The sequence below is a fragment of the Dromaius novaehollandiae genome, chromosome 5 (assembly GCF_036370855.1).
Source record: "Dromaius novaehollandiae isolate bDroNov1 chromosome 5, bDroNov1.hap1, whole genome shotgun sequence".
Taxonomy (NCBI): Eukaryota; Metazoa; Chordata; class Aves; order Casuariiformes; family Dromaiidae; genus Dromaius; species Dromaius novaehollandiae.
The window spans coordinates 71365477-71390732 of NC_088102.1; the positions used below are offsets into that span (position 1 = coordinate 71365477).

At 44.8% G+C, this 25256-nt stretch overlaps 3 protein-coding genes and 1 non-coding gene across 12 annotated transcripts; 2 read left to right on the top strand and 2 right to left on the bottom strand.

Moving 5' to 3' along the window:
• The first annotated feature begins 2985 nt into the window (after positions 1–2985).
• Positions 2986–3067, top strand: TRNAS-GCU (transfer RNA serine (anticodon GCU)). Its single transcript has one exon. It is a non-coding gene; the product is annotated as a tRNA-Ser (tRNA).
• A 2936-nt stretch (positions 3068–6003) lies between these two features.
• Positions 6004–9749, bottom strand: RPUSD2 (RNA pseudouridine synthase domain containing 2). Its single transcript, XM_026115525.2, has 3 exons — positions 9249–9749; positions 8415–8711; positions 6004–7700 (listed from the first exon to the last, which is right to left on the bottom strand). Exons 1-3 carry the CDS (start codon positions 9645–9647, stop codon positions 6909–6911), a joined length of 1488 nt encoding a protein of 495 aa, XP_025971310.2. The 5' UTR covers positions 9648–9749; the 3' UTR covers positions 6004–6908.
• A 297-nt stretch (positions 9750–10046) lies between these two features.
• LOC112992453 (protein-L-isoaspartate(D-aspartate) O-methyltransferase-like) lies at positions 10047–17238 on the bottom strand. 6 transcript variants are annotated; one of them, XM_026115537.2, is made up of 9 exons: positions 17091–17238; positions 16470–16623; positions 15463–15567; positions 13461–13492; positions 12825–12929; positions 11994–12114; positions 11229–11314; positions 10794–10963; positions 10047–10470 (listed from the first exon to the last, which is right to left on the bottom strand). In XM_026115537.2, the coding sequence occupies exons 2-9, from the start codon at positions 16582–16584 to the stop codon at positions 10458–10460; spliced, it is 747 nt and encodes a 248-aa protein (XP_025971322.1). In that variant the 5' UTR covers positions 16585–16623; positions 17091–17238; the 3' UTR covers positions 10047–10457. The 6 variants fall into 6 exon arrangements, with proteins under 6 accessions (XP_025971322.1, XP_025971326.1, XP_064369390.1 ...); XM_026115541.2 differs by having other exon boundaries at positions 16470–16619; positions 17091–17214; XM_064513320.1 differs by having other exon boundaries at positions 16470–16619; positions 17054–17214.
• Positions 17239–17267: 29 nt separating this feature from the next.
• CCDC32 (coiled-coil domain containing 32) lies at positions 17268–24186 on the top strand. 4 transcript variants are annotated; one of them, XM_026115535.2, is made up of 4 exons: positions 17268–17391; positions 17650–17899; positions 20157–20313; positions 22351–24186. In XM_026115535.2, exons 2-4 carry the CDS (start codon positions 17659–17661, stop codon positions 22487–22489), a joined length of 537 nt encoding a protein of 178 aa, XP_025971320.1. In that variant the 5' UTR covers positions 17268–17391; positions 17650–17658; the 3' UTR covers positions 22490–24186. The 4 variants fall into 4 exon arrangements, with proteins under 4 accessions (XP_025971320.1, XP_064369391.1, XP_025971318.1 ...); XM_064513321.1 differs by having other exon boundaries at positions 17306–17378; XM_026115533.2 differs by having other exon boundaries at positions 17311–17385.
• Positions 24187–25256: the final 1070 nt, after the last annotated feature.

Here is a 25256-nt window from a genome sequence, read left to right on the forward strand (position 1 = left end):
ACTTGCTACAGCAGGTCCATGTCTCTCTTGTACTGGGGAGCCCAGAACCGCACACAGCACTCCAGATGTGGCCTCCCTGGGGCTGAGTAGAAGGTGAGGATCATCTCCCTCCACCTGCTGGCAACGCTCTGCCTAACGTGGCCCAGCATACCCTTGGCCTTCTTGGCCACAAGGGCACATTGCTGGCTCACAGTCAACTTGCTGGCCACCAGGACCTGCAGGTCCTTCTCTGCAGAGCTGCTCTCCAGCTGGTCAGCCCCCAGCCTGTACCAGTACATGGGGTTACTCCTTCCCAAGTGCAGGACTTTGCACTTCCTGTTGTTGACCTTCACGAGATTCCTCTCTGCCCAATGCTCCAGCCTAAGACAGATGTCCCTCTGAATGGCAGCACAGCCCTCTGGTGTATCAGCCACTGCTCCCAGTTTTGTACCATCAGCAAACTTGCTGAGGGCACACTCTGTCCCACCATCGAGGTCATTGATGACCAAGTTGAACAGGATTGGACCCAGCGTTGACCTCTGGGGTGCAGCACTAGTGACTGGCCTCCAAATGGACTTTGCGTTGCTGATCACAACCCTGTGAGCCCAGCAGTTCAGCCAATTTCAGTCCACCTCCAATTTCAATCCACCTTACCGTCCACTTATTTAGTCTGTGTTTCATCAGTATGTCAATGAGGATGTTAGGGGACAGAGCCAAAAGCCTTTCTCAAGTCAAGATAAACAACATCCACTGCTCTCCCCTCATCCGCCAAGCCAGTCATCTCATCACATAAGACACTTAAACCACAAATTGATAGCTCATTTTTCACACTAAAATTAAGCCTTATATAGGGAATAAAAAGCTCTAGACTTATTTAAAATGCAAAGTCACATAAAATGCTGTCATGTATTATTGCAGTATTGCTCACAAGGCAGAGCAGGGTTTGAACTGGGGGAGTGGGTGTGGGAACAATCTTCTCTTCATTCCTTGTTTTTCAGAAATATCAGTTTGCTTAAAGACAATGTTTGGGCAGGGCAAGAAGGCATGATGAGAAAACTTAACTAATGGATTTTTTTCCAGTAAAATTCTGTTTGCTTAAACAGGAAAAAAGTAGTATTTTGAAGACAGTATTAAGCATGAAGGTATAATAGCTAGAGCCAGAGAAAAATTTCCAGACTGACCCTTTATTTGTAAACAGAAAGCTAATTTGCCAAAAGCAACTTCAATAATTTCTTGGTTTATTTTTGCAAAATAACTCCCCTTACCATAAACCTCCCAAAGATATAGCAGGTTTCCATTAGAAATTTAGATCAGTTAAAATGGTATCCTGAGAGGCTTTGGCTTTCAGGGTCTGCAGCTCTGGGGTTAGAAAAATCAAGAAAATGCTTTCAGGCAGGCATCCTCAAAACTAGCTCCCCAGCCAGCAGCCTGAAATTTTCGAATACAAGAACTGCTGTGCTGGATTAGACTAAACACAACAAAGAACGTGAAATAAAAAACGGGCAGGTGCGTAGAGAAGAGTGAAAGCATGGAGTATGGCTAGGGAAAGGCCCCGTTTGGTCTGCCAGCAGCCTGCTGTTACAAGGTTTATTAATACAGAATTTACATCCCAATCAACATGCTCAATAGTCATTTTCTAATGATATCTTTGACCTACACACACGGCGGCAAATTCCAATGCTTTATTATCCTGTTTATGAAAAGGCACCTCTTTTTGTTCTTATACCTTAAAATTAGGTACCCCACATTTCCACAGGTGAGACAAAGTGAAGAATCATTCTCTGTTAACTGTCTTAAATTCATTCATGATCTAACTGACTTCCATCCAACCCCTCCTCAGCCTTCTGCTCTTCATCTTTAAGAGCGATGATCTATTTAGTCTCTCTTCACAGAGAAATATTCCAGTATTTCTGATCATCTGATAACCTTCTCGAGATGAAGATGACCAGAACATGATCACAGGTACGTGATTGTTTTATACACAGTCAAAACTATGTTTCTGTTCCATTCTCGATTTCTTTCCTCACAGTTCCCTGCACTGCATACTTCACACACAAACACCTCACTAAGAAGGAAGCTGGCAGTCTCAGAGCACTACCCTAAACGACCTCCAAAAGCTAATTTACAGCCCACCAGTGCTTATGTCAGTGTTTGCCCACACATGAACTCCTTCGTATTGGCCAACACCGAGTTTTATCAGCCAGTTTATCCGGAGACCCCCCTCCCTCTGCGAGGGCAGCGTCCAGCAGGCTGAAATCTCCTCGGGCCGCCCAGACATCCCGGCCATTCCTCTCCATAAGCGCACCGGGCCTGCGAGCTGGGTCCTTCCACCACCACCAGGACCCGCTTTCTGCTCCAGCCCTTTGTCTCCCCTCCCGTCACCAGGCGTTAACCGGCAGGAACCGCCCTAGCGACAGGCAACCGCCGTCGCCTCAGCCGAGCCCGCGCGCCCCCGGCCTGGCCTCTCCCCCCCCCCAGCCCCTCCGCGGCCGCCCTCCAGGCTTCTCACCCGCTGCTCCGGCCGCGGCCCTCACGACTGCCACCGGCGGAGCGCCACCGCCTCCTCGCCGCCGCTGCCCCCCGGCCCCCCACCTCCCATCAGGCGCCGCCGCCTCACGATTCAAACCTAACCGCCGCTTCCCGCGCGTGCGCCCCGCGCCAACCAGCCGTCGTGACGACAGCGGAGTGGCGCCCTACAGCGGTCGCCGTACAACATGGCGCCTCCCGGCGTTCCGTACAACATGGTGGCCTCCCCGGAATTAGCCCTGTGCCTGCCACTTCAGTATTTCCCCTCGCCAGCACCTCGTGCGGCCGGAGTCGTGAGGATATCGGGGCAGCGATCAGCCTCGGAAGGGTCGCTTGGTTCCCGCGAGTAGCCTCGGTCCGCGTTATGGCTACGGAGGGCCGAGCAGCCGACGCCACCTCGCAGAGCGAGCTCGGGCAGAACGCGACGCAGGAGCCATTGCCGAAGTTTCTTATAGGCTAGGCGAGAAACAGGGTTCTCGTGACGAGGTGGCCGAGTGGTTAAGGCGATGGACTGCTAATCCATTGTGCTCTGCACGCGTGGGTTCGAATCCCATCCTCGTCGGCAGAAGTTTTTCCTTATTTTTCCTTTTTTTTTTTTTTTTTTTTTTTTTGGTTTTTTTTTTGTTTGTTTTTTGTTTTGCCGCGGGGCCGCCGAGGCGCTCGCTGCCGCCGCGGGCACGGCGCAGCCCGCTCGGGGCGCGGCCGCAGCGGCGTGGAGCTCTGCCCTAGCCCCGCCTGGCCGCGGGGGCAGCCCTGCGGGGTGGCAGCCCAAATTGGCCTGCGGCCCCCCGCGATACCTCTCCAGTCCGCGCTCCTGCGGCCCCCGGCTCTCTGGAGCCAGAGGCCACCTCTTCGCGTTTAAGCCTCTAACTTATCTTTCCCGTCCCACCCAACTTAGAAAGATTGGAGGAGTCGGTGCTTTCGTCTCACTCAGGAAAATATTAGCTCAGGATTAGAGGGGAAGGGGTATTTAATGAAGCAACTTAACGCTTCAGCCAAGGGTTTTCTTTGCTAAATGGATCCCACTATAAAAAAGAAAGACCAACTGGCCCCTGAGCGACAGAGCTAATGGAGCTGGGTCTCTTAGATGTGTGCTTTGCTGCAACACCCTGTCTCACTACATCCCCCCCGTGTTTTCCCTCTCCCCACCTGCAAATGGACCACGTCCACAGCACTTTCCTCTCTCGTCCATGTCTCTTAGAGGTCAGGGTGGCCTTCTGGCCCCTCCAACCTAGCTGCACTGTAGGGCTCCCTCCATGCGGATGGTCCTTCCAGGTGGGAAGAAGAACATTTCATCTGCTTATGATTTGGACTCTTGGGCCCCGCGAGCTGTCCAGGCTCTTAAACCCATTCCCTCTGTTGGGTCTGGTCCGAAGACCCTCAGAAACCTACCATGCTCTGAAGCCGCGAGTAGTGCAGCCTCCGGGAACAAACAATTGATGAGTCTCTTTTGCAGCCCAAATAAGTTGTTTTACACAGACTAACCTAGTCCTTAGTGGGATCTCAGGGCAGATAATATTTGCAAGATCAGGGCCAGCCAAATTAATCCCAACTCCTCAGGGAAAATTACATCAAGGCTTGCTTTAGGAAAATAATTACTGCAATTGGCCTCATTTTTACTGAAGGTAAGATTTAAAAGGCATAGATGATTATATCTCTGAGACCAGAGCATCTCTTCCTCCTCACATAATCCATCAATAGTTAGGTTTTAAAAATCCAAAACAAGAAGCTGATGGAACCGGAGGGCTCCCATGAGACCGTTCTGCTCAACAGGTTAAACATGTAATTACAACTATTCAAGGGGCCTTCTGCATGTGTCATGTACTGAACAGTTCTGCAAGCCCTCCAGGCAGATTTAACTACACTTAAATCCTTGTGGAAATCAGATTATACTAAAACCTATGCAGAGTATAGCACATCATGACTCTTCAGCCTAGCAAATGGCCCCCATAACAGGCTGGTTAAAACAAGGCTGCCAAGTGTGACCCCAAGGAAGACTGAGTCTCTCGGCCATGTTTTGTGGGTTAATTCTGATTTAGTCCTACATGTTAGGCTTCAAGCACAATGACTGGGTAAGGCATAGCCAAATTCCCAGGCAGGACATAGTATTTACCATAGAACTACTCTTAAACAGTTAAATCACAAGACATCTCTAATAGCAACACTTTTGCTCTTAGCAAAATACAAAACATTTGACTTCTTGTACGTGTTCATAAAGGCAAGCCAGAGCACGTACCAGCCGGATGCTGCAGAAATCTGGCTACTGTGCCATGTGAAACCACCAGCTTGGAATTCAGATGAAATGAAAGATGATGCAACTGCTAGCAAGATCCTTGTGAGACCAACATGCAACTTTCATAGTTTAGTTTTCAAGTGTCTTGAAAACAGCAGCCACAGTGTTTCTTGACCAGCAAGGTGCATCACGGTAATTTAAAAGCAGCAATTATGCACTGCCAGAAAGAGTAAGACAGCAGCAACAAACTGCAGTTTCCTATTAGGCCCTTCGGCTATCCCATCTTTATCTATTGGCACAACAGGCAGTAGATCCTTTTCAGATGCTTATTCCTTACAGAGAGAATATAATTTGGGATGCATCACCTCAAGGCCCAATTTAAGGCTCAGTTGACTCAAAACTCAGTCTTCTCCAGGTGCCTAAAGCTAGCTGCCCACAGACTTATTTATATTCTGAATGCACCCAAGTTTCATTTACACTGTTACATGAAGTATGCATTTCAGTGTATGAAAAAAATTAGGCACTGAGTTTTTAGTGTCATCTCTCAAACACAGGAGAGCTTTTACCTCCCTTGTTCAACAAGCTGCCTGCAATTACTGCTAGACTAGACCTTAATACATGATGGCAGGAAAACAGCTGTGGTTAAATTAAAATCACTAGAGGCCCCTGGCAGGACGTGGAAGAGTCTGAATGACTCTTACAGAAACATTCAACACATCAGTGCGAAAATACAGGACAGAAATAAATCACTTGGTTACTTTGGACTTTTAGAAGAAGCAAGCACTGGTTTATTCTATTTTTGTACACAGGCCCTGATCCTGGTAACATCTGTGGATAACAAGTGATTGTAGGGGCCTTGCCAAGGGAGAAGGCAGTCGTTCCCATGGGCCTGGCCAACCCTAGGCCTGGAGCACTTGCTGTCCCCAGCACCCCACTCAGGGACACCTGTGAAGCAGGGGTTTCTTCCAACAAGTTGGACAAGATGGACTGCAAACTAGTAGTAGAAGAGGTGTATAAAAATCACGTCTGGCTGGGCTGAGAGATGGCTAGAGCTCCCAGGCACACAGCACGACAAGGAGAGAGCGTCTGAGCCAGGACCTGAAATAACACGCTTCTTCGCAGGTAAAGGTTCTGATTGTCTGCTGCAGTCACTGTAGCTGGTCATTACTATTGTCAATGCATAAGTAAAAAAGGAACCTAGAACAACAGGATTATTATAATAACCTTCCCTGAGGCCAAGAAATGACTATATAAACACAGACGAGAAGAGTAAATATAGCGATATTTATCATCCTGGAAATATATTACTACAAAATGTATTTAAAAAAAAAAGTCTCTCTTGGTTTGTAAAACTGCTTTTGTTTTTCTTTAAAACTGATTGTCACACTGAAGCACAGATGAAGCGATCCTTGAGTTATGAATCTTAAATTAAGCAATTATTTGAAGGAATTCTGCAAGAGTAATTTCAAAGCGAAGCCTATCAAAAATGGAAACACCAACGGAAGAATGGGAACATTACAGACAATAGCGTTACCTGGTTTATGATATATGGTTATGTACAACGCAACAAGAATCATCTCGCCAGGAATGGATCAGTTGCACACTGCTTTGGTTTCACCTTATTTTGTTCTCAGTTTTAATGTTTTGCTTTTAAAACAACCTGACAAATCAAAGTAGAAGTAGTTTTCTGTATGACATGGTAGCTCCAGTATGTTGAACAACATTCCAGCAGTTCTTATTCTAAGATAGAAGAGCATTACATATGAAGATGGAAGGAAATCAGCTGCTGAATTCAAGTGTATGCACTTTATCTGTGTGGGTAACTGAAAACAGACCCAGCATATGAAAGGACAGGAAACTAATTTCAGGCTGCCTGTGCCAAGTCATGTGCACAGAAGTGTTAGTTAACTAAAAGGAAACATAATTCTAGTGTTGTAGCCCTGATTTCCTGCTCATCTTTTAAGTACCTGTCAGCAGTTAGGATAGGTCTCACGTCTCAACAAGTTTTCCCACCCCGTCTCAAATCACAGGCAGTCTGTTCACCTCAACCACATTGAAAAGTAAATCTAAACAGAGCTGTTACTTTTCCCACCAAGCATGCTTAGGTCTTTACGAGACACTCTTTTTTAGCCACACTAGAACAGTGTCCATAGATGTCAAAGTTCCTCTGTCATTCCTCCCAGTCTTCCATGGCCCACTCAGGCATCTTGGAGCAATACTCAAACTCTGCTCCCTTATAGCGCAAGGCATGCAGGTACATCACCAGCTCCTTAGGAGATGGGTCCCGCCTAGAGATTTTACATTCCATGCATAGAGGATCCTTCTCTTCTGAACCCTTCTCTCCCACTGACCCATCCCAATTCTCACATGAACTAGTTTCTTTATGTTTTTCAAGTGTTTCCAGGTTGGCATCACAGTTCTGTAGACAAGCTGGTATTTCACCTCTCTCTGGATCCTTAGTGTCCTCGGCAGGGCAGGAGTTCCCATTTATAGGATCGACCGCCACAGAGTCCGTGCAGTCACTTGAATTACCACACTCTTTGTTTTCTGCAGTGGGGTTCAAGTCCTCCTCTGAAATACCCAAGACATCCAGGCTCTGTTTGGAACGATGTTCCTCTACTAGTGCCTTCAAGAGTTCTTCATCCGTTTTATCAATCTTGCCACCTTTGCCCCTTTCAGGACCCCAAGCTTTCATATTATAGATAGGGTCATTGACAATAGGATATCCCAAGTACTGCAAATGTACCCGGATCTGGTGAGTGCGGCCAGTGTGTGGAAGACATTTGACTACGCTGGTCTTGCCATTGTAACTGAGTCTCTGGAAGATGGTTTTGCAGGATTTCCCTTTGGGGTCCACACGACACACTCCCACTTTGTAAGAAACAACCAGTATGGGCTCTTCACAGACCACTTCGTTTTCTGGAAACTCCCCCACCACACGGCAGACATACTCCTTTTCCAGCTAAGGGGAGAAAAAGAGTAAATGTTAGAAAAACACCTTAGAAAACAGAACAGAAAATTGTCTCTGTCCTGATTACATGCAGTCTCATCCTAGCTAGTCATCTTTTCCCCTTCACTGAAATACATCTGTAGACAAGCTATTCCCAAAGTTTTATTACAGCTGAACAGAAGAAAGGAAAAATCAGCTATTTAAAGACAAATTTCCCTCACTCTTTATTCTTTAACTAGGAATTTGAAAACATAAGGGCCTGGCCTATTTTTGTCACTTTAAACTGAAGAGTCATCCCTGTGTGTTTTATTGTGACCTTTGTTTTATTGCCTTGAAGCAAATCTTAGCGGATAACACCCCACAGCTATGGTTCTTTTGGGTTGAGAACCACTGAAAAGTGAGAAAAAACTTCTAGATCTTTTAAAAACTGAAGAAAGTATTAAGTGAGTGACGCATTTCTAATGGTAAGTAAAACTGCTCTCTAACTACTACAGCATAATAACTGAATGTGATTTCTTTCCCAAAGGTTAGTGCTATCAAAATCATGCAAGTTTTTGCTCAGTCTTTCCCTCTTGAGCCTCCCACGCCTTGTGCAATAAGAATATGAAGATGACCAGAGCTGTTCTGGGAACTTGGGTTTGTTCAGACCAAAATTTTAACTGACCTTTGACCAAACCTGTTTCAAGAAGGTGTCACAAGGAGACCCCACAAGCCTTTAGTTCTCACCTGTCTCTGCCGAACCTGCTCATCAATCCTCTTGGATACCTCTGCAGTCTTGGCAAACATCAGTACTCCTGAGGTCATGCGATCAAGTCGGTGAATTGTATGCAATTCCTTCAGATTATGCTCTTTGCCTAGGATGAAGATGACGGTGTTGTGACGAAACCTGCCACAGGGATGTACTGGTAAAGAGGATGGTTTGTCTACAACTACCACTTCATCATCCTCCACCAAGATTTGGATAGGCTGGGCAGTGACTGGAGGCTCATGGCGGTGCACTGTATTCCTGAGAAAATCGTTATTCTGCAAGAAAGACACAATTAGAGTGAATCAGGCCAACCTAACCACCCCTGTTTAGCTATGCACAATGAGGATTTGATCTTCTGGAACAAATGAAAGCCTGATCATCCTAGAAACCATGATTTAACGCAATGATTCAGCACATGGACCCATTTAAGTTCAATAAGCTGCCTCGAGCAACAACCCCATGCCTGGCACATTCTCGAGGGGCTAAGCTGGAAGCTATGGGGCACTCTGGCTCTGTAGAGCTGGCCAAGAGAGCAGGGCTGCAGGGCACAGATGAGTACACTCCTGAGAAACCCGATTCCCTTTAAATATTACTGCCCTCAGCACCGTCACTGTGGGGTTATCACAACGTGCTGGCCGAGGCAACGCTCACTGCTACAACCGAGCTGCAGTTTCCCGTTTCGGCTTACCGGCAGCTCCCCACGGCGCCAGGCCCCGGGGCCGGGAGGTGCCCGGTCCTCAGGGCGTGCACGCCCGGCGGTACCCGGCCCCTAGGGAAATGGGGGGGCAGGGGGGTTATGGAGGGGCGCCCACCTTGAGCACGGTATCCAGGTCGCGCACGGGCTGCTCGTTGAGGCGGAGGCGGCCGGCGCGGGCGGCGGCGCGGTAGCAGGCGAGGGGCTGGGCGCGGAACTCGGTGCTGAAGACGTGCGCGAGGCTGCGGCCCACCCAGCGGCCCTTGCAGTAGGTGCGGAAGTCGAAGTAGTAGGGCCGCACCTTGCGCAGCCCGCCCTCGAAGTAGTAGGTGGTCTCGGCGAAGTGCGCCGCGCCGAAGCTCACCCCCGAGTTCAGCTTCCGCGGCGGCGGCACGTAGCGCTCGCCGGCCGCCAGCCGCCGCTTCTTGGGGGCCGGCGGCGCCGCCGCCTCCGCCTCCTCGCCGCCGCCGCCATCCGGGCCGGGGCCGGGGCCGGGGCCGGGCGGCAGCTCCGTCATCGCGCCGCGGGCCCAGCCGCGGGGCGCCCAGCGCAACGCCGCCGCCGCGCGCAGCCTCGCGCCGGCCGCCCCGCGGCGCTGCCCGTGACGCCCCGCGCCGCAGCCAATGGGCTCGGCCCGCCGCAGTGACGCGCTAAACCGGCGCCAAAAGGTTCCACCCCCTCCCCCCTGCCCGGCGGGGCTACGCCGGACGCTCGCGAGGGAAGGAGGTGCCACCCCAGGGCGACGCCTTTACCGAGGGGGCCCGCACCGTCGCTCCCTTCCCTCCCGCTCAGCCCCCTCGCCGCCCCTAACCTGGGAGAAGGAAGGCGCCCGGGAGGGGAAAGGCTGCGAGACATGCCAGAGAAGGGGATTTTTCTTAACCCACCCTAATAGAGGAAAGAAAACACACTCTCGTAATTAAACATGGATAAATCCATTATGTCTTGTTTTTCTTCGAGCATGAGGTGAAGTAGTCAGTATTAAAGAGTATTTTTAGTCGGGTACAAATTGTGAAGTTTTAAAGGATGTGTGTCTAGTTTGGAAATTCTCTGTAAATAGGTGTTATTTACACTTCACCAAAGAGGATAACTGGACTTCCCTGAATCAACTCGCTGTCTGGGACCAGACATGGACTTCTAGAGCTTCTAGAGCCTTGGGAGAAACACCCTTTCTCCATCCTTCCATAACAAACTCTTTAAAAGGAGAACTTCCCTTTGCAAGCGTGTCCACTGATAAAGTTTCCATTTAAAAAAATCAAAGCCATACACATCTAACAGTCACAAGTCCCTTTCATGAGCTTTCTGAGGTCACTCTAGAGATATCCATCCATCAGATTTCATCCCTGAGGCAAAGAAAAACCAACAGTTACTATCACACATTTGCCTTCAGCTCAGTGACAAAAATGAACACAGATACAGTGTTTATGAAAGCAGGCAGATTCCAAAAAAGGCCCAAGTACTCAGTCTGCAATCCCTATCTAACAGGAGATATACACTACTCTCCTGCTGTGCCTTACCAGCTAAGCCTCTTTCTTCTGTCTTTTACAAACAGCATCTGCTAAGATTCCAGGAATCTGTCTTTCAGTAATGCCAGGAGTCAAAGAAAGCAAGGTCACAGGGACAGCTGTGAGGAGAAACGTTCCTCAAGGGAGAGCAAATTTTTTACCGAGGCCACTGCTTCTCCTTATCTGTCAGAGGAACATAGATCACACCCATCAGTTGTGTTTCGATGATCTGCCCGTCGCTGGTTTTGTCATACTGCATCAGAACTTGGTTTGCACCTTCGGGACCCACAGGCAATATTAACCGACCTCCTGGCTTCAATTCATTCAGCAACTGACAAGCAGAGAAATCTATATCAGCAGAGCCAAAACAAAACCAACCCCTCCCCCCCCACAAAAAAAAGACAACAGAAGTAACAACAGAAGTCACCCAAGCTGTGAAGGTCATAACACCTTCAAAGGCACAAGGTCACCAGCTCCATATAAAGAGCTGGCACACAGAAAAAGAAGATTCCTGTGGTTCCCTCATTATCACTTTTAATCGCAGCTACTGATGAAAGCAGCCAACAGCAACAGACATCTGGCATGATCATTCTTACCTCCTTTGGTACAGTCGCTGCTGCTGCTCCAACGTGAATAGCATCATAAGGAGCCTCCTCGGGGTATCCCTGCCTGCCATCTCCAACTACAGGTGGGAAAAAGCATGGAGAGTCAGGTAAGATCAGATAAAGTCCAGATAACAACTCTACTCCCAAACAAGTCTTCCTCCATCTTTTCATTTGAAAGCTAGATGAGGAATACTTTGTAGCAAGATTGTGATGGCAATGTGAATTCCTAAATCAGAGCACTGACCTCTCTGCTAGAAATGTAGTGTTGAATTACTGTCTAAAAAAGGAGGAAGAGATTTCTGGAACCTGACCACGCTAGAGGAAGGAACTGTCCAAGCCAGGAGGGCCTTTAAATAACACAGTGGCTTTGTGCAGACTTGAGATTCCAGGTACAGAAAGTGTGGACTCAAGTTATCTAGAAAACAATATGTGCAGTCCTGTTCAAATACACTGAAAGCCACATGTGGTATAACCACTCTCCTCCGAAAAGGATCTCTTCCTGAATTAAGATAGTCACTACACACTCCAAAATAAGATGTATGGCAAGACTACCCTTAACATTAAATAGGTCTTGTTCATACTACAGTGTTTTTAATCAGTACTACACAGTGCCTAGCCAGTGGTTTCAGGCAACATTGTGGCAGGCAGCTCAGACTTAACACGAACTAGAACTGCTTTTAGTAGTGGAGTTCTGCAGACAGCCAGAGCTAATGAACATTTACAGAAGGGAAGACACGAAGATCCCAGACAGCTCACCCACAAGTTTTACACGGCCAGAGCTAAGCAGAGTTGGATCATCTTCTTGGACATTTCTGATGGATTCATGTACCAGCTCCTTAATGTGTTCTACGCCCACAGCTTTCCCTGTTGGGCCCATCTAAAAACAAAAAACAGCAGACAAACACATTATCCTGTAAGTACGGGGATACATTTTATAGGGCAATCTGCCATGCGTATTGGAGAATTTCCAGAAGAAACTTGAAAGCAAAGTTTCTGACCAAGGTGCAAATCCTGTGCCACCTTGGTTTTAAGGTTGAGTAGTCCAAGTTACTTTAGCTACTTAATGGATACAATTAGCTACTTAATGGATACACAGACATTTCCTACAGGAATTCCTAGTAATCCTTCATTTCCAGAGAAATAATTATTTGGTAGAACTGACAGCTTCCTTGGCAGGACCAGTTCTTGATTAAGTAACCAGCCTCCTAAACAGAATAACCTGATCTGCTTTCTAGCACATTACAGAAATGCATGGAGGAGTTTAGAAAACAGACAACTACTTAGGAAACAAAGTAAGAAACAGAACCTACAATGGACTCGCACGGTAGATTAACACACTCCTCTTGATCTAGACTGAGTTAATATACATCCTTTGGCAGATACAACATCCATTTAGATTCCAAAATGACAGTATTTGTTTTTACTGCAAGCTGGTCAGGGAAGAGAAGAGCTTCCCCTGTCCCCCCCCCACACACACAAAAAGAAAAGAAAAAGAGAAAAAGGGTGGGGCAGGGAGGAACAGCATGTTCAAGCTACCTGTCCTGATATACATTACTACTTAGTAATGGCATCCTGTGCTCAGCTTACCATCCTGGCAAAGCAAGCTGTAAGATATCCACTTCCAGATCCAACATCTAATGCCTTGGCACCTTCCACAAGCTGATCCTTCAGCAGTTCCAGTGCATGGGCATGCTGCATGGACAACAGTTACAAGAAGGTGTGTAACACTGCATTTACATGAAGCTATTCATTTCCTCACATACCTCTGCCATTTACATACATATGTAGGCAATTACAAAATTATTAGTTTCCTCCAAAAATTATTAGTTTCTTAGATGCTTAGAACACTAAGCATTATCTGCTCCGGTTTAAACACAGCATGCCTGCATTTTGCCTGACACATTCAGAGTGAAGTCCAAGTGTTTGATCAGAAACACCTTTTGCAGAACAGCATTTGGGAAGTGTTTCAGTAGTAAGATAGGAAATAGGAGAAAGGTCTCACACAAAAACAGGACAATACTAACAGTTAGTCAGTTCAGAATTCTCGCCTGAGCATAAGAAAAAAGAACCCACCTCGCGTATACAGTGTCTAAAGAAACGAGCACAATAATCATGCACAGGAGACCTGTTTCACCTTTCTACTCTAGTATTTAAGTAAAAAAAAAAAACCCAAAACAAAACAATTCTCTCCATTTCCATTAAAAGTGGAAAGTTTCATCTCACCATATGCGGTGCACTGATTGTAGCCTTGTATCCTAAAAGGAAACCAGTGACAAAGTTACATGCTGGTAAGAAATGAAGGTGATAATGTCCAATTAATTACCATCTCCAATGTGAACAGTTCCTTATCCTCCTCCCCTAGATCCCTAAAAATACCAAAAGGCTCTTCTCTTTTGCCTCACTAAAGCACTTCACTGACTTAAAATATCCACCTGTGGGATTCCTAATGAGAGCAAGATAGCTTTACAATGCTTAGTTCCCAACTACTTCAGCTTTCAAAGCTCTCCTGGCTCACTCATCAAAATGCTCTTCAGCTGTACTAACCTACTTTTGTTTCTGCTCCATAAGCATAATTCACAGCAATCAATCAAGATTCTGAATATGAAAAAGCTATATAGAGTCTTCCTCTACACTGGCAGGAATCTGGTTTTGCTTTAGTTAAGTAGAAAGAGTGGAGAAACAGTCCTGATATCAAGCCAAAAATACCTCACCAAAACAAAATACCTCAAGCTAGTTAGGTTTAAGCTACCAGATGAAGAAGCCGGGGCACAGTTGTGGACAAGTTTCAGAGCTTAGAAATGAAATCTGAGTTGTAAGGGGTATCATCTGCTTTTTCTGTGAATCACATACATAGAAAGATTACTCATTTATGCTGAGATATTCAGCAGGAAACTAAGATTTCTCTACTGATTGCCAACTCCAGGGAAAATTGCCAAGCCTGAGGGCCTTGGAGTTTCAATACAAGGGTACAGCAGCCAGCTTTGACACCCTGACCACATACTATAGAGAAATTTAGTTTAATTCTGAAAATGTTTGTGCTGCACATAGCTGAAATATTATCAGATACTTGCACCATTTTCACCAAAGTAATCTACAGTTAACATCACCTTATATGAATAAAGAAAATGCAAACTGCATCCACTTTCAGGGGACAGTAATTCTTGACAACCCAGGAATCCCCAAGGGAAAAAAGCAGGACCTACCCTCCCCTGAAAAGAGCTCCCACCAACCAAACAAAAAAAATCCCACATTTCCTAAAATCTAAACCCTGAAGTCTGATGCAGTACTCTGTGTGGTTTTACCTTGTCTTAGGACTTTTCATCTCCACTACTAGTTGTATTAGAAGAATGGTGCCAAGAGAAAGTCTGGTATTTCTTGCTCTTGTATTATTTCAAGCAAGTTTTGGATCTAAAAATCATTACCATGTTTCTGAGGATACCTGAGATTTTGTATCAGGTAGGGAAACACTTTTTTTTTTTTGAAAGCATGAAAGGGGAAACCAAAAATGGGGCATGAAAACAATGCATTTACCATACTTGTTAAGGTTTCTTCCATAGATAAAATGTGATGTTTTTATTTGTGGGGGTAAGGAAAACCCTTGAGTGCAGAGGGCTGGCATACTCATTCAGTGGGACAGGAGCACAATTTAATAAAAGGAACCACTCTCCTCCACTTTCCATGTAACTATTTTTGCCTCATCTTCCACTTTGCCTTCTGGCTCACAGACTCCTGCTCAGTTGTTCGGAATATCCATAATTATTCCTACTAAAGTCAGTCAGATCAGAGCGTCCAATGCTCCTACAATTCAAACAAATAGCTTTCTCAGCTCTGCAAGAAAGAATGTACCAGCAAAGGCTGGATGGGGGCGGGGGGAAGGGGGTGTCTTTATTCCATTTGTCCTTATTATTCTTCAAAAGACACTTTCTTTTGCAGGATAGTGGGAAGAATACAACACAGGTTTCAGCCTTTAACAGGCAGGTGCATATTCAGTTCTTCTGGTGGAATTCACAAGTAGATCCAAGGCAGTTACACCACACAATGGATCCTACAGTTGAAATACAGATGGAGGTTGATCTACTTGACCCACGTTAAAACTCAGCCACTGTTCTGAGGAGAGAATGTGTAGCATGGGGAACTCAGTCCTGCCAATCCGTCTCGCGCCCCTCTCCTACTGTGACTAGCATAGTCAATGCAAACGCCATAAAAGTAATGATACCTTACTCACCAATAGACTGAGGAGAATCCATGTATGGGAAATATTTGATGTAGTGACCTCTGTCAGTAGCCAATAATACATCAAAGACCCGCTGGGATTTAATTATTCCTTTTTCTGGGAGAAAGAAGGATAAAAAGAAATAGAAGAGAAAGTCCTCAGGATTATAGCAAGAAGAGATTTAGAAGGGAACACAGTTCAGGGAATTAGCAGTAAAACTGAAAGAGTCCTTAAATAAGCGATCTGAAAACAGACAAAAAACAAAATTGCAAATGAAAGTACATGCTTTTCAGTTTCTGGAACACAAAATGAAATTGTGTGATAGTCTCAGCCACCAGCACAGTCTCCCACAGAGCATGGTTAGTTACAACCACAATATTTCTGCAGCTGTTAAATGTAATGAAAGATAAATAGAGAGTTGCTGGAAACTTCAGTGGAAACTTCAGTCCAGGTTTAAGGAATATTAGCAGGATAACTGAACTGAAGTTAAGAGCAATGACAGCAGAAACATTCATCACTCCTTTTTTCCTCATCGCTGAGGGAACTCTTGCAGGGGGAAAACCAGCATGGTTTTAGCAGCAGAGAAAATTCAAAGCTAATTTAAGTACGCTCAACTGCTGTCCAGTACATTGTAGTAACACCAAGCACTACTCCAATCTCAAGACATCTATCTGGAGGTGACACAAACTGCAGAGAAGCCCAGGAGGCTGACAGTGAAGTCCTCTTCTGCAGCATTTTTAAAAGTTGTCATTCATTTATCATTTCAGGGGGAGTGGATGGCAGGGCATGGATAGTCTTTCCTGCTGATTCTGGCATAACATCTTGTTTCTAATTATAAATAGAATAAGTTCAAACTAGGACAAATACTGATGTTCATGTGCTATCAGCTCAGACACTTAACGTGACAGATTGCAATGCTATTCATTCTGATGACCTTAAATACCTTTATGTCGAAGTACCAACAAGCTATCAGCAGCTTTAAACATTTGCCGTGAACAGGATCTCATGTTGCTACTCACTGTACAGATTGTTGACTAGCTCAGGGTGCGTCTTTCCACTTGAAGTCCAGGCCATCGTTCTTGCAAACAGCAGTCCCATGAGTGTAAATATAGCCCAGGGCAGCAGATGGCTCATCCCAGAGATATGTACAGCGGCCTTCCAGGCCTGGCCTGTCTGTCAGAGAGAGGTGCTTCAAAAATCACTGCTTGATGGACACCCCAAAACCTCACCTCACCGTAACTTGAGCTTGCACCTATTATGCTACTCAAAACACAACAAAGCTTGCATGCTACAAGGGATAAATTATCAGCCCCAGAGAATCAGCACCTCTACCCTGATCACACCTGAAGTACGCAGTTTCCAGCCAGCTGCAGCTCTCCGCGTTTAAAGCCGAACAGCACACTATACCTAAAGCGGGGGCTGCGTGCCAAGTCAAAGCCCTCTGAAAGCCCCCCAGCAACCCCGAGCTGCGCAGCCACAGCCTTGCTGCGTAATGCAGGGCCGAGAGGGCACGGCCTGGGCAGACCCCGGGCACCGTGAGGCGGGCCGGGCCGCGCCCCCCTTCCCTCCCCGCGCCCCCGGCCCCTCCGCGCAGGGAACGTACCGGTAACGCTAACAGCCGCGCGCACCCCCACACTCACCTGCGCAGCCGCACTAGAGCCGCCCTCCCCCTTCACCCTCCTCCGACCCGTTGTTACAAGTAACGGCTGTAACCGCCTCCCCGGAGCAGAAGTACTTCCGCCCTTTTCCAAGATGGCGCCACAACGGAATCAAGAACTCTCCCACCCACCCCCGTGTCCCCGCCCCCGCTAGGCGGAGCGGCTAATAGGCGGCTTCCCGCTGCCGGGGGAGCGCTGCGATTGGCTGCGCCTGGACGTCAGTCGGCGCTCGGGGAGAGGCCGTGGCGGCTTCCTGTGTTGGCAGTGCGGGTCGGCGGTGCGGGTGCGGGGTCTGGGCCGCGGGGTGACGGTTAGAGCCGGCCTCCCCTGGAGGAGGGCCCTGGCGCTGAGCCGAGGCTTGGCGGCCGCGGGGGGCAGTGGCGGCCGCGGCCTGCGGGGGGAAGGGGCAGAGGGAGGCGACCCGAGAGCGAGGGGCGCCGCGGTGACATGAAGGGTCCCTTAGGGAGCCTAGAGAGTAAAGGGTGGGGGAAGAGATGAGTCTTCTTGGTCCTCGGTGTTCATAACTTATTTCTGCCCTCAGGGCTTCGTGATGAGAATGATCGAGAGTGTCGACTCGGTGGTCACCAGGTCCGGCGAAGACCTCTGGGCTGAGATCTGCTCGTGTCTGCCCTGTCCAGACCAGAAGGACGCTGGCAATGCTTTTACAGACTCCTTCGCGGATTCTTATGCCGAAGGGGGAAGCCTGGGGGATGCATCGAATGGCTCTTCCCAAGCAAATCCGAAGCCCTGGGCGCCCCTGAATGATTCGGAGATATATTTAGCATCCCTAGGTGAGTGGTAAGGCTCTGGTTTCTCCATTTGCTTAGGTGCCTGCTGACAGCTGCGGCCCTGTTTATATGCCCGCTGTGATGGTGCTCACACCTCTGGTTGGAAAGACATCGGTCTTAGACCCAGTTACTGCAAGTGCATTAGTGGAAATGACAATGGTCATTGCTGATCTTCAGCTGAGGCACAGAAATGAGCTCTTTACCAAGTATAAAATTTATGGTTTTTATCCCCCCAAATTTGGGGGTGGGGGGCACTGCTGTCTTCAAACACTGTAACACTTCAAACACTAATTCCACTGTAGTCGACTTGGGGAGGGAGTATGTGTTTGGAACTGATTGTAGGGCCTGTGTGTTTTTGTGTTATCAGTATTTGTCTCAATGTTCTGTAGAGTCTCAGGAGACATTTCTGAGTGCAAAGAGTGAAAAGTGAAATGTCTTTCTGAGGCTGTTTTCATGCAGAGAGGAGGGATGGGTTATGGGAAAGAAAGCTCTGATGCTTTCCCCGGTTATGCCTGCTAGATTCTCTATTTTAAGATGACAGATTATGCAGATCTTCTTAGTGTGACTGATTCTCTTAGTTCTTGCATAATCTATAAAACCATAAATTGATTGTTAACAGCTTAACAGCTGATTGAAACACTTGATATCAGGGATGATAATGTTACCATTATTGGAGCCAATCTCCTAGTACAGTTAAGAGCAGCGGTCTTTAGCTCTAAGGCCGTGGACTCAGGTACCCTATTTTAAGGATTTCCTGCTCCCTTCAGAGGCCTCATTATCCAACCACATTCAGACCCAGGAAGGATGTTCCTATTACCTGTTAGGAGGAGCCTTTGAGGTCCCCCTGCTCTCAGCAGTATTGGGCTGCCACTCCCTCCAGTCATAGGAAAATACTCTATCTTTATGTCTCCTTTATTTCCCCTTTTCCTTCCTGTCTGCAGAGTTATTTTTATCTGGGGTCAGTTCACAATCTAGTTCGCAGTGCAGCCCCACAAATAATTGTGTTGGCTTGCGTAGGGAACCATACAGGGCAATGGGGACAGGATGGCAGAAATGGTCTTTTAAGCTTTTATTTCTGCCAGAGCTTCCATTTTGCCTCAGTTATTGTTTTAGACTGTTGCTTCTCTGTACATTAAGTAGAGCTCTTAATATCAGATCAAAGGTGCCACAGCAACATGACACAAATTGCTCTTCTTTTATTACTTTATTTATTATTTTACTTTTATTACTCTTTTATTACTTGACGTTGCAGTTCCAACTGGTTCAGAAAATGCTGATGGTTAATTTTTACCAGCAAGCTTCAGACCAGATCAGCTCTGGATCTGACCTCTCACAGCCAGGATGAAAGCATAAAGCTAGCATGAGGTTTCTCCCATATGTTGTGGCTAAGTCGACAAAAATATAAACTTGTTCTGGGTTTGTACATGGCCAGGATTAGTGGTTGTGGTATCATAGCATCCGTATGCTAGGGCACGTATGATGTTTCAAATCTTGGGAATTTTTAGGGCACGAGTTTTGATTTTCGGTGACAGCTCAATTATGTTACACAAGACAACCTCTGAAAAGAGTAACAGCTGGGCTACAGTGTTGTGAATTAGCCTGCTTCAGGTTGCGAGGATGTGCTTCTTGGTAAAAACCGAGTGCAAGTCAATACCTGACCCGATTTCAGAAGAAATGTGTTACAATGGGATTTTATGACTGGAGAAACTCATGAAACTTATTTTCTTACAGCTTTGTGTATTGTAGTTGGATTACCCTGTGTCTGGTAAGGAGTCAGTTCTCATTGTCCCCTGTGGCTGGGAAACTCGCAATATCAGATTCTGTTATGGGATATCCAATTGATAATACTATTGTACTCACTGCAATTTTTTTTCCTCAGTGTGGACCTTATTTGGATTTCATACTACTATAAGTGTCATTTATACTTCATGCCAATTTGCATGGAAATCTGGGAACTTAATACTTCTGCGTTCTGTACCCTTCTATGCGTTTTTATTGAAATTGAATTTTAAGGGCAAAAGTTATTAAGAAGCAATATTGGGGAGAATTGATTGCATAAGCCTTATTTCCTCAGATATGTCCCTAAAAATACAAACATCTATATACAAAAAATATAGTCATGCAGACCTAAAATACTGAAAAAGTAATTCACTTTTAAATATGGATTACTCTTGAAGAGTTTATTTAACCTTTTTGATTTAAAAGTTCTGAGTTTCCCTTAGAAAATCAGAGAAAAGACCCGTTCTTTGCCTCTTCACAGAGAGAAGACTGATGAGAATTAAAGGCTTGTCTCAAGAGGTGACCTCCAAGGATATGCTGCGTACTCTTTCCCAAGCTAAGAAGGAATGCTGGGACAGGTTCCTGCAGGAGAAGTTTGAGTCTGAATTTTATATGGAGGGAAATGAATCTGATGAGAGGTAATAAGCAAGTTGATAAGAAAGGATTACCACTTCAGGCATAATCATCTGTATTGGCAAATAGATCAGACTTTATTTCTTAAAGAGTAAAATAAAGTCTGGCCAGGAATTGTTTTAGGGCATTATGACAAAAATAATGCTTCATTGCAACTTTGCTAAGATTGTCACAGCCTTTCTGAAACAGGTTGATAATTACTATTTGCCACTCACACAGAGGAAAATACATAGAACATTTACTGTTTGAACTTCGAAAGCTGTTCACTGATTGAGTCCCTCAGACTGGGGTGATCCAGTGTTGGGAGCCTACCTGATGATTTCCCTTGTCACATTTGGAGTAGGGAACGTTTAAAGCATCATAAATTGCTTTTTTTTTAAGGCCTAATTTTAAAAATGAACTCCAGGCCATTCCCTGCATCTTTGTAAGTTCCCACCTAAGCACTGCTTCAGATGCAAGTTGGACCTTTTCTTTTGAAGCTCTTTATAGGGTTGGTACCAGTCCTGAGATTAGCTCTCCTGAGTAGCTGGCTTTCAGTTCAGTGCCCCTCTTACAATTGTTTTGCTCTCTCCCCAGTTATGCTTTTACCTATGATGTATGAATTAATGTGAAAGTCTTTTTCTTTAGCAATCTCAGGTTCTCAAGCACTTAAAATGTTCTCAATATCTTTCCTTTCTGAGCTGACATTTTTCATGTTTCCTTCTTGCTGAAAAGATCATTTTTCTCCTTTGAAGAAAATCTGCTTAAGCTAGTTTTGGAGCTTAAGTGTGAAAAGTAATCCATGTTTATAAGTAGTTTTTAGGTTCTTTCTTCAACCATTTAACTTGGAAATGATTTATATTTTAAAAAATCAAATTTTTGCAGACCTATGTGCTCTTTCTATTCTGTAAATGTTTTTAAGGGCTGGGGATGTTATCCATGAAAAATTTTTCTCACTAGAATTTGACTAAACGAAGGTAGAGGTCATCTCTGAGAGGTACTGAACTATTTGATTCCCATCCACCAAAGTAATTAAACAAGTCCCTAACTTTTAAGCACACAAATAATTCCAAGGACATCACGATGTGAAATTCTGCTGCTGTAAAAGAGCCAGAAAAAGTTAATTTCATTGAGGAAGGATTGAATGACTTGAATCATGCTTCCTGGGAGGTGAGCATATGCATGTGTGCACACACAGAGATATCTATATATATTTCAGAATTATAATATTAAACTTTTAGAGTTGTAGACTGCATTTAGACCAAAAAAAAAAGTTAGATCTGTTTCTGTAAGATCAGTCATTGTGAAATAGGCTATAAGATAATAAATATATTAATATATATTCATATGTATGTATAGTATCCATAGTATGGTTAGCATTCTAGGAAGTGTACATACCACTCATACCACTTTTTTTCTTAACCTTGTGGTGTTAGTTTTACTAGCAAAGATTAATGGTCACACTATATATACATGCTTCCTACAGGCTTGTTTGTTTGTTTCAGTTTCCTAATCCTCATTATCATTAGCCTGGTTTGGGGTTTTTTTTGTTTTCTAATGCTAGCTTTTTACATCCAGCCCACAAAGCTGAAACTTCAATTTTAGTTCTTTTTGCTACAGTGACTAAATAGTACTTTAGAAATATAGAACTTTATATACCTTCTAAGGATTATCTTCATCAAGAAAATCAGCAAGAGAGAATAAAACCTTTCCAACCATAGCTGCAAAAGCCTAGCTATAAGAAAAGTCTGAGTTCTGTTTCAAGATGTTTCTTAACACTCTGAAATGTATTCTTTATGGACAGTGTCCTGACTTCTAAAGACGTTGCTGGAGATACTGCAGGGAGGTGTCAAAGACCATGCTTCTATTTTCTTAGAGTGAAAAATCCTGCTTGCTTCTCCAGCACAGAGATCTGTTTTGTGATAGACCTAATATGTGGCAATAGAAATGCCTACAAAGTTGAAAGAAATATACCTGGAGTATTCTTCCTACTTTTTTTTGATGTTCCTGTGAGGTTTTATTGGTATTTTATGTTCAACTTCCGTGTCCTTGCTTTCTCTCAGCACACTGGAACATCTAAAGCGATGGCTGCAACCTGATAAAGTGGCAATCAATACCGAAGAGGTACAGTACCTCATCCCTCCAGAATCACAGCCAGAGAAGCAGGAGACTGCAGAAGAACCTCCATCTGCAGAGCAGTGAGATGCATGCCAACCATGCCACACAGCTGCCTCTTGTCCAAACCCTGATGAAGTTGTATGCAATTTAAGTAATAACAGGATGGGGTTGAGGGAAAGTGCCAATTATTGGTCAGTAAAAAAAACAGCTATGGACCTCCAGAGATAGTGACTGGCGGTTGTTATTTACAGGAGTGAAATGCCTGTGACACAGTGTATGCTGAACTGAAATCCTACTTTGATCTACTCTCAGCCTGTAGCAACCTAATCATTCCAGTCTGAATGTGAATCGTTTGTAATTTATGAAGAGAAATATTGAACAAAAAAGCAGTTATTGAGAAGCATCAGAAAACATTATGGTCTAGAATAGAACAGATAAAACTCAAACTGCTGAATTAGTTCTTCCTCCTGCTTTGTACCCTTTTGTTACGAAATTGGGCATATTTTTCCTTCCTGCAAAGTGCACAGTGGTGCTTACTGTATATCTTCAGTATTTATGTTTGAGCTGGCTCTGAGCTATGCCTGGAGTAGGACAGATATTTTTCACCTATCTGAATTTGGAACCCTCAAGGAAGCTATCATTGTAATAATTGAATAGATGTTATTATTGAAGTTATCACTGAAATGGTAGCTACAGAAGGCTATTTAATATTCCTCTCTTTGTAATGTACCCTCTTGGAATATTCGACTTCATTGGTCATCCAAAATCTCTATTATAGAATAGACTGGAGGGGGAGTAATTTTGCATTGTTTGTCACTTCGTGTCTATGTCTCTTCTCTCCTTCAGTCTTTCCAGGAAAGGGGCAGATGAGATTCTGTATCAGGAAAATAAGTGTTAACCAGGGAGGCTACAAAAAACTTGTTTTCATCACAGACTTGCACAGAATTGTCTGAATTTAACTTTGTTGTAATGTATATTTCTTTTTCATCCTGTTTAGCTCTACAGAGGGTTGTTTCCCATTATTAATGAAAGGATCTGTAATTGTGAACTTGTGTAAGATTGACTCTTCTTTAAGCTGTGCTTTCCCTCTTGACATTGACACCAAAGGTCAATAGAGGGAAGTGGCCTACATCTTCTGTTGGATAAAGCTCTTTAGACAGAAACTGTAGGGTTAATTCTAGTAGTTTATGCAGACTAGACTCATATCTCATTCAATATATATCTGTATGAAAATACATTTTTAAACTAGCTCCTTGATATATCTTCATTGTTCTCCATCTCTGTACAATTACAAATGGTGCTGTTGTCTCATTCACTGACAGCTGTGACTCTGTTGCTACTTCTGCATATGATTTTGTGTTGTGACTTGGGGCTTGTCCCCACAGTCAGCTTTATCAGTGTAACTGCCTACCTCAACCTTACCGTTCACAAAAGAAGTTACACTCATACAGTTCTGCAAGTATGTTTCTCCATGATAAACACATGTTTTAGAGATTTGAGAAATATCGTGAATCATCGGAGTGTCAACCATTTCGTCATGCTGGAGGGTTTTTTGTCTTCTTTTATACATCCATATTAATTTATCTCTAAGGCTTCTGCTTTGCTATGCATTCAGATACAGTCCTTGATATATCATAACTCCCACCTGTGTTGTCAAGCTATAATGAAGACACTTCTGAGTATTTACCATAAATAGTATGTGCAAAGAGAGAAAGATGCAATTTCTTTTTCTGTAACCAGGCTATTTTCTAGTCAATACATTTCCCTTTTGTGATGATAAATGGCTGTGAAGATGCTTTATGATATTTTGTCTCTTCCCATTAAAGTTGTCTGAGAAAAAAGTGTATTCAAAATAACAGTATCAAAACACTTAACGTTTTAGGTCCACATAACCTTTGCTCCCTTTGGAAAAGGGAGTTTAGAGAAAGCAGTTCTTACTGGTTCATTTGAAAACAGCTCTGAAAGCCTGAGAAAAGCATTTGGGAAGAATTGTTGTCTCAGAATAGAATACAGAATACAAACCTACCAGAACTTTGAATTTGCATTGATACTGTGTCAAGACATATGTAGATCCTTTGTGAGTCAGTTAGAGCTCTGTTCTTCATGTACAGATGTTTGAAAAATGGGAAGGCCATCTGCCTCAATTTGTCCAAAATATCAGACTTTTTGTTGTTGTTTGTGTATCTTCTTGTGCAGGAGGATCTGTTTAAACATAGCAGGGAAGACCAGCTATCTCAACCCTTTTGTATTTGTAAAGCACCTTCTTCCAGGATGGCAGAGAGTTAGGCCTATTGCTACATGTGCAGAGTAGGCACTGATAATTATCATCAGATTCAGGAGCTTTCAGTAAAAAATACCTGCGTAAATTGGTATTGAGCAGACTGATGCCAGAAAGTCAAACAGATGCTATGTGGTGGAGAAGGAGCAAAATACTACTGCTGACCATCTCAGTGGCTAACGAACAGACCTTTGCAAGTAGCCTTGTTCAGTTCCAACAGGGAGTCCACGTCCACGAGGGGAAGGCTCAGAGCAGTACTGTGTCTGTGGTGTCTACCCGTTTCTTGGCTTCCAGTGGTGTATTATCAGCTCCACCTACCAGCTGCGGTACAGCCTGGAAAGCTGAACTAGTGTAAGACAGAGTGTAGCCTGTTTGCTAAGCTGTCAGACTAGACACGAGACAGGAAGAAATGCCAGTTCTGCCTGTTTATGGCTTTTGAGTGGTAATCTCAGCATGAGACAGTAAATTAGGTCCTGAAGCACTGCAGAATAGTTTTTTTCAGCAGAGAATTAAACCTTCCAAAACTTGAATGCCTAGAGATTGGCATTTAATTGGAGACTGCACTCAGATCAA